Consider the following 8,987-nt stretch of genomic DNA (forward strand, 5'->3'; position numbering starts at 1 on the left):
ATATGTAGTCTCGGGAAGCTGGAATCATGACTGAGTACGGTCTTACGCTGCGTTTGGCAATACTCCAGCAATGTAACGGAGGGGACGCCAGAAATGGGCTTCACACATTGTACCCATGTGGGAATCGAACCCCGGTTTTCGAGCGAGCGAACGTTTTAACCATTAGGCTACCCTACCATCCCGGAATCGTGTTAAAAGGCACATTGTTTCATAGCAAGCGGAAAGAAAAACAACAGTTTGTTCTCAGATTTAAGAATTTGGTGAACAGGAAGTTGTCCCCTCTTCAGTCCGGAAAAAGCAGATAAGCGGTTTTCCCATAACATACAACACATGAGATCATACCCTAGGCATGACATATATCTCCATATACCCGTTAACCAAGAACTACAAGAAGATATTCAATAATGGTCACTCTTATTATATTCATGTAGTGATGCTATGTGTATGAATTACTTGATATGACTGTTCTCACACAACATTATCCTGAGCCTAGAAAAGACCCAGAACAGAATCCATAAGACTTATATCTTGTCTTGATTTCATGCCGCTAGACAACAAAGATTTGGGGACATTCCCCAATTCAAAACGAATTTTCAACTGACTGCCACTCAGCCTGTCTGGGAAGAAGAGGCAGTGTTTTCTTATCATTCATGTTACCATGTCACCTCGAAACTGAGACCGAAAGACCTTGGCTATTTCAGAATATTCCGGGTTGTTTGTTTTTTTTTTGTTTTTTTTTTTGTTGTTGTTTATTTAATCGACAATATTTGAAAAAAGATGAAGTATAGAATAGAAATCGTCATTTGTGAACTAGCGCCGTATAGCTTGTGAATACTCACTTTTACTGTCCTTTCATTAGAATACATGACGAAAAGGTCATATATTTGTAATGGCAGGGTTGGATTGGCTCTCTACACCTCGAGGGCCACAAACAGGACACGGTGGTTGGCATGGTGACTAGTATGCCTCATCAATCGCGTTTATCGATGACTATGGTAACAATCACTGGCTCACGATGCTCGATTTTAATACCCCCGTAGATGCAGCTGGAGTGATGCTGAGAGCAGCGTGTAACAACAAAGAAACATAAGTTTAAACTTGCTCCAGACTGACGACAATCCTGGTTTGCCGTGAATCTGGCGGACCAATCGTAAACGTTGTGTATGACCTGCGCGACGATAGTCTCTGTGTATGATCTGCGCGACGATAGTCTCTGTGTATGATCTGCGCGACGATAACTTCTGTGTATGATCTGCGCGACGATAGTCTCTGTGTATGATCTGCGCGACGATAGGATCTGCGCGACGATAGTCTCTGTGTATGGTCTGCGCGACGATAGTTTCTGTGTATGATCTGCGCGACGATAGTCTCTGTGTATGATCTGCGCGACGATAGTCTCTGTGTATGATCGTCTCAGCTCGGATACATGGCATGTGCAGGTGATTATTGAGAGTGTCTGCGGACAAATCTTCCTGAACAACTATCTGCTTGTGGAGGCTGCAGTAACAGATCTTTACGGATACTATGTAAATGATTTTCATCATTATCAGGAGACCTTACGATTGCACATGGGTCATCGGACTACATGTGACGTATGTATTACCTGACACCTTATAGGCTACCTGTGACGAGACGACAAACTATGTATTGCCTGACAACTTTTAGGTGACCTGTGACGAGACAACATCTCATGCATCTCGGTTGTGGTTGTGCTTCACGCCTGTTTCACGTTTTACTACCAAGTCAATCAGATTACATGCCATTGTCACCGAAACCGATCCTGAGAAATAAGTATTAGCACTGCTGTGGGAAAGGATGTGTGTGTGTCTGTCTCTGTCTCTCTCTTTCTCACTCTCTCTCTTTCTCTCTCTCTGTGGTGAGTACATGTGTTAATAGGTGATGTTACGTTTGGCGGGAACATCTCAGTTCCTGGAATACACTGATACCACTGTACACATGTTGTTGACGAGGACAACCATTAATGACAAACTCGCAAAAATATCCTGATGCAATTAGCCTGTCATACGGAATAAACATTCAGCAAATAGCGTGTATCGTTATCTCTTTATTATTCATTCATTTTATGAATTGCAACAACAGTTCTAGAGAACACATTGGGGGAAGACCCAATTACTAGCATTACTAGTACTCGCACGTCACATGGCAAACAATGGATACTTGAACAAATGTTAGTAAATAACTCTTTCGTCTGATAATCCGGACAGGCACCACTGTTGTGAAAACATCATCACTGATTATGCGTACATGGAAGTACTCAACTGAGATTGATTAGAGATTAGATTCAAGAGTCTCTAATATGTGATTACATTAACAGTAGGTAGAACTTTCAGATGCACTTCATTCTGACAATAAAATTGGACAAGTGGCAAAAATATCATGACGCAGAAAAATCTTGATTTACAATAATTCACTGGAAGGAAAACAAATACTATAATTACACAAAATAACGAAAATCAATAATTTAATTAGAATAAAACCGAATTTCGTTACAAGCTATTTACACGTATACCTGTGCTACAGGTTACAAAGTGAGTAAATGAGTTTAATTTTACGCCGCACTCAGCAATATTCCAGCTATATGGAGGCGGTCTGCAAATAATCGAGTCTGGACCAGACAATCCAGTGATTAACAGCATGAGCATAAATCTGCGCAAATGGGAACCGTTGACAGCGAAGTCAGCCAGCCTGACCACCAAATTCCGTTTGTCGCCTCTTACGACAAGCATAGTCAGCTTTTATGGCAAGCAGGTTGGTGAAGGCCTAATCCTCGAACTTTGTACAATGGGATCATGTCTTATCACCCTTGGGGACAAAGTACGGTGCTATCGCACCAGCAAGTGGTCTCATGTGCGTTGAATTTTAAGTGTGCCTTCCGTCGATCCCAAAGGGGATTACGATTGACAACCGCACCTCACCATCCCCGTCACTATCATCCAGTACTTTGAAATGTACTGGAGCCCACTCTTGGTCGTCAGTGACCTGGGACTCCTTTTGCGAAGCATCCTTTACAAAGGTTAACCTTAACTCCCATTCTTAGGTTACTTTAGTGACTTCTGGGATGAGTTAGTATAGGTAGAGGAAGCACGTTAACTCCTACGACCTTCTACAGCATATGATCGCGACCGCGTGACCAAAGACCCCAGTCATTGTTCCAAAGACTCCAGTCACTAAAATACAGATGTACAAAAAAGTTAACGATACACTGTACATCAGTATTATCTATTTCCTGTTGTCATGTCAAAGTGATAACGTCAGGAGAAAGCCGTCTTTCCGTTACGTAATGGAACGTTGTCGGGGGCTAGTATGTCTCCGGATAGCTGTTCAAAGCGTCTGGCACCGATGCTATGCCCTGTTGATGACACCAAAGATACTTGCCGCGTAAAGTTCTATTGAATATGCAGCGGCCTAATACTCAATGGTTGCAAGTGCAATCTGTTGTTGCAATCCTCAACAACAAATCAAGTGGTTTTTAAACACCTCAAGCACATTGTTCCAACGACTCCAGTCATTAAAATACGGATATACAAAAGAAAGTTACCAATACATTGTGTATCAGTATGATCTCTTTCCAATTTATCATCAGACCTGATCCCCCAACAGACATATTGTCAATGTTGCGATTTGATTGGATCACGTGAACACGATCATTACGTTCTAGCACATTCTGAGCGTCAGATATCATCCCGTATTCCCCTTCAAGAGGACACCCAGGCTACAACTGGATTTCTAGTTTTTCTTGCTCACTATATTACTAGGCAAGAAACTTCAAAATGATGTGCTCATTGAAATTCATTACTAACACAGCAAGTAAACCTCACCTCAGTCCCACAGCTGTTTTCTTTCAGTTTGATCTCATAACGTCACAGAGCGAAGCATGTCAGCAAGATAAATTAATGTTGACAGTGCGGCCTATTCTGAGTTACCTCAAGTGATACTGATACAAATTCTACGATAACAAAACATTGTCCACTTTAGGTCGTTGTGATCGAATGTGACAAAGCCGTCCAGAATTGGCCAGTCTGTCCATCATCCGGGTATTCTAGATACGTATTTGTGTGTAAATGGTAAAAGATTTCAGGTGGAACATCACTTTTGGGGATATGCCCCATTACCAGGATCACCAGGATGTCTCTATCAGTAGTGACACGTTCCATGGTGGCCATTTCCAGCTCATACCTGCACCACGTACTCTTCAAGAACTCTGGGGTCAACACCAAAATTGTCTTTCGACTTCGCTGTATAGCGTCAATAATACTCTCGACTATAGGTCTCCCTGGTAGGAAATCCCGATTGTGAATGTTCAGATGTAACCCTTTCCCTGTCTCCAAGGACGGAATTAGTTCATCAAAAACAAACGATCTGTCCTCATCAGCAAAGGACACAAATGCATCGTAATCATATTCAAGTTCATCGGCTTTATCTGCTTTGAACCGTAATCTGGTGGCGTAATACAAGTAAGAAAGCTTCCACCGATATCGGTATACTACAGCTGAAACAATAACGATTAAGGTCAGAAAGAAAAGGAGCAGAACAATACCCATTGTAAGACCAGAATGTGTGCTACACGTCTCAGACAATTTACGGATAATGTCAACTCGGTGCACTTCTATATTCATGGCGGAACCTTCATAACTACAGTTACAACGGTCATAATTTTCAATTTTCACTGACGTCGTTCCCAGCCAATTAAGGAATGGGATAAGTTGACAAACACATGAAAATGGATTATCAGATACATCTATGGTGAAATTGCGATTTTTCACGATTTTTTCGACTAATGTTAAGTCCCTAGTATTTATATTCAACATTTCGTTCTTGTTTAAAATGAGCGTACTGAGGAGACTAGTGTGAGCAATACTAGATGGAAAATTATTGATTCTATTCATAGACAAATCTAAAGTGCTTAACGACCGGAGTCCCCGAAACAGCTGTTTGGGTACAATCTCAATGCCATTTTGGCTCAAATTCAGGAATTTCAACCTAGTTAGGTTCTCAAATATTTCTCCATTGCGATCATTTGCAATGCTTAGTCCTAAATAATTTAAAGATATATCTAAGTGAATGAGTTGTGGCAGTTGTGAAAAGAAGTATGTGGAGACTGATTGAGCTATGTTGTTTGATAGAGATAAATGAGTTAACTTGTGGAGACCATATATAGGTCCCTGCCATATTGTGAGGACATTGCTTGACACATTAATAATTTGTAAGTTATTTTCTCCAAAGTGGATCTCTGAAATACAGAATGAAAGTTCAGAATAGGTGTATTCGAACTTTGTCAAATTGGGTGGGACATGAAGGAGATGTTTATGACTGGTTCTAAAACGTCGCAGTCCTGAGGACAAGGTTTGGACGAAACCATCCCCCTGATTGTCAATGATGTCAGAGGCATCAGCACATTTTACCTGTATGTCATTCAAGTTGGATGCACGAAGATTATAATTCATGTGCAGTGCCCGACGAAGCGAAAATGTCCCAAAGGGAAGTATGTGATAGGGATCAAGTTTACCATTCAAAATCAGCACTTCAAGGCCAAGTAGGTTTTGGAGGTCATGTAGGTAAGGACCGTATGAAAATCGATTAAACAGAAGGTAAGTACGTTTTAGTGTCGGCGGCAACACCTCAAGCGTTTTCTCACCAAATCCGGTAAGACCGTTATCATTTGCGTGTATTTCCAAAATTGATGTATTCTGCAGATTCCTTATGTGCTCTGCTCGAATGATGTTGCAGATCTTTTGGGTATTCATTATCTCATTGACAAACAGTTTTCGAATGGCTGTGTCCTTTAAGCCATTTGTTATATTTTCAAGACCTTCTAGTTTTAATGCTCGATTCTTAGATATATCCAGCGTTGTTAGGTTCTTCAAGGGTGTTAGTGTATCCGCCTCTACTGTGGTTACGTTGCAAGATGAAACATTGAGTTTTCGTAAATGGGTTACATTCCTGAAAGTGTCCTTGGTTAACCATTGAATGTTGCATCTACCAGAAAACGTCAGCGTGTGGAGATTTGAGAGATTTCCATATCCAGCTCCAAAGGATCTGTTTTTGAGCCCATCCATCTGTAACTGCCGCAAGGATGTAAGGTCGCTCAATACTTCATCAGCATAATCGGATAAGTTGTTGCAATGAAGAGTCAGCCTTTCTAATTTTCGAAGAGGTTTAAATATCTTTGGGTAAGAATTTGTAAAGTGCAGAGCATTATCATGTAAGAAAAGTGTCAGCAACTTCTCAGCTCCGTCAAATGCTCCTTCCTGAATTTCATGAATCTTATTTTGCGACAAGTCCAAGAGTGTCAGCTTTCTGTACCGTTTGATAGAACCCGCAGGTAGTACTGTGATTTTGTTTCCTTGGAGATAAAGTTTACAGGTGTCCCTTGGAAGAGACCGGGGTATTGTGTTACGATGCAAGTGAGAGCAGTTAAATACAGGACATCCCATTGTGACATTTATCCTTTTGCATCCTTCATCTTCGTGAACGATATGCATCATCACAAACGATATCGTCATTGTCAGTGTGAAGACCGGCAGTCCATCCATTTCCTGCAAATGATATTTCATCAATCATCTTTCAAACGTTTAATTTGTAATGGTATTACCTGTTTGCAAAACAACCGTAGGCAGATACAAGGAAATAAGTGACAGAGTATAAGATAACGGGGAATAAGTGACAGAGCATAAGACAAAAGGAAATAAGTGGCAGAGTATCACAAACTGGGAATAATGTCTATGTTTGTTCCAAACTGGAAACTTTTTGAATTTCATTCGTTCATACTTATCCAGAATGCCGTATGTTTGCAAGATGCCTTCAAGTTATACTTTCTCAGTTATATTCCATGTTTACAGCCTAATATTTCCCCCTGGCAAGACCCTTTACCCCCAGTTTTATCTAAAGATACAGACCTGCCTGAAATGGTCAACCATGAGATCACATCATTCAAGATCATCGACAGGAACAGAGTGACCGTACGGTTAGAACCCTGTTAGAACAACTGTGTCCACGTCCGATTTATTGCATGTAATTACAGAGACGGTCTATGGATCTGTGATCCTCTCTGTCACGTTAATATTACCCCGAACCATTTCGACTATTATTCAACCACATAAAGCCCGCTTTCAAGCAAACGTCTCCAACCGAGAACCAACAGATAATACTTTGGGACACGAGCACAGGAAGTCTGCATTCAGAGCAGAACACATTTGACTGTCGCCAGAGCACTAACTGCAGGATTTAAGTACGGAGATGGCTTCTACACAAGGAGAGGAAGACTGGAATTGAAAGTTTCGATACTCTCCCTGGTATTTTTAGGAGATGTAACCTTTGCTTAATTCATCACGACTGATTTAACCAATCCGGATAGTTGCTGGAATGTGTCCGACTTCGAAAGTTCAATATTAGTGCAGAGGAGGGTGCAAATATTTCTAAATTTTGGCGAAATATCCGCTAAATCTCTGCTAAAGTCGAGTCTGGAGCAGACAATCCAGCGATTATCACCATGCGATATGATGACGAAGCATGGGATTATGACTCACTGTTAAGTAGTGATGATACCAGGTGTTCGTAAAAAGTAGAGGATCGTAACATGCCCCACAGGTGTCAGTGTGGCACCCGCCATGAACATATGCTTACTAATAGTCTAGTCACACATCGTTGAACCTTCAACGCTCCGTGGTTCTCAGATTCTTTAGTGAATTTCTATTACAACACAATCACAAATAGTTCTGCGTGCTGATAAAGTAAATGAATTGATTCTGTATCCGGTTCCCAAGTTTGCAGCATGTGAAACTGTGTCTAAATCTAGCTTGAGGAACTTCCGCATATTTAACGGTATAGCAATACAGTTGCCTACATATATAGATGTATGCCAACAGCACGCGCACGCACACATACATACAAACATAAATACATATTTCAATTTGGAAATCAACACACATTGCCTACGGAGAACCCCCAAATCCCATATAGCTGCCTTAATTTAAATTCCCAACACTATTATTAAATATACCTTTCCCAAGTTCAATGTGGATTACGGGTTGTTCAGCTTGACCAGATCAAGTAAATACTAATGCATTACGTGCCCGTGTCACAGCTGGTTGGGTCTATTATTGTGAATGGGTGCCCCTTTGTCAGTTGACTGTCAACATGTCCGAACACCCGAAACTATATCGTCCCCTGACATTTCAGTGTCGAAGTGTCGAGACATCGTCAGCAATGTCTTAACTTTCTTCAATAAAGAAACTACAGGTTATTTAATGTTTCTCATTCGGGCCTCTGTGCAGCAAGCAAGCGGTATCAGCTGGATGTAGAGACTGATAGCAAGAGTGAATCGGCTCGTGAAAGAAACTGACGTCTGTAAAGTTGTAAAGTCATTGAACCAAACCAGATAGCATATGGCTGCAAAACCAATAGCCAGTTAAACCAGGACATGATTGTTTTTTTCAAAAGTTCTGTTTTGCAGGACTAGCTCTGCAACGATTCCACGTGTGCATGTTTCGCACGAAAGCAACATTAGTAATATTCTCTGCTCCTCTATTTAATAACCTCCCGGGTCACGCATATATAGAGTAGCTCAGGTCAAGCTGAACAAACTCAATACGTCATACGCAAATCGCTGTGTAAGTGTTTACGAGTGTCAAAACAACATGCTTCATCAAAGATAAATTTTACATTCTTTTGTATTAGGAACTGGTACAAACATTGTCTTACCTTTAAAGATGCGTTGTTAGTCTCAGTTGTGCTAAAAGTAAACTGTGAGAGCTGTTGCACAGAAAGCAGATGCACTCACACATTGGACGAAGACCCCGGGGAAGGGAAGGAGACTAATCCGAAAACGTAGCCTGTTACACGTGACACGTGACAAGGATTTAACTCGGGAAGTATTTCAGGTTATTAGCAAGTGTTTTAGTTCCTCGTTTTTGTTTTGCGTTGCAACATGAGAATGATGAAACATTTCTGTCATTGACGTGCACCTC

The 8,987-nt window shown here is 41.1% G+C and overlaps 1 protein-coding gene across 1 annotated transcript; it reads right to left on the minus strand.

Moving 5' to 3' along the window:
- Positions 1–3,992: 3,992 nt before the first annotated feature.
- LOC137283752 (toll-like receptor 4) lies at positions 3,993–6,554 on the minus strand. The gene has a single exon (XM_067815422.1). It carries the CDS (start codon positions 6,552–6,554, stop codon positions 3,993–3,995), a length of 2,562 nt encoding a protein of 853 aa, XP_067671523.1.
- Positions 6,555–8,987: the final 2,433 nt, after the last annotated feature.

The sequence above is a fragment of the Haliotis asinina genome, chromosome 5 (genome assembly GCF_037392515.1).
Source record: "Haliotis asinina isolate JCU_RB_2024 chromosome 5, JCU_Hal_asi_v2, whole genome shotgun sequence".
Taxonomy (NCBI): Eukaryota; Metazoa; Mollusca; class Gastropoda; order Lepetellida; family Haliotidae; genus Haliotis; species Haliotis asinina.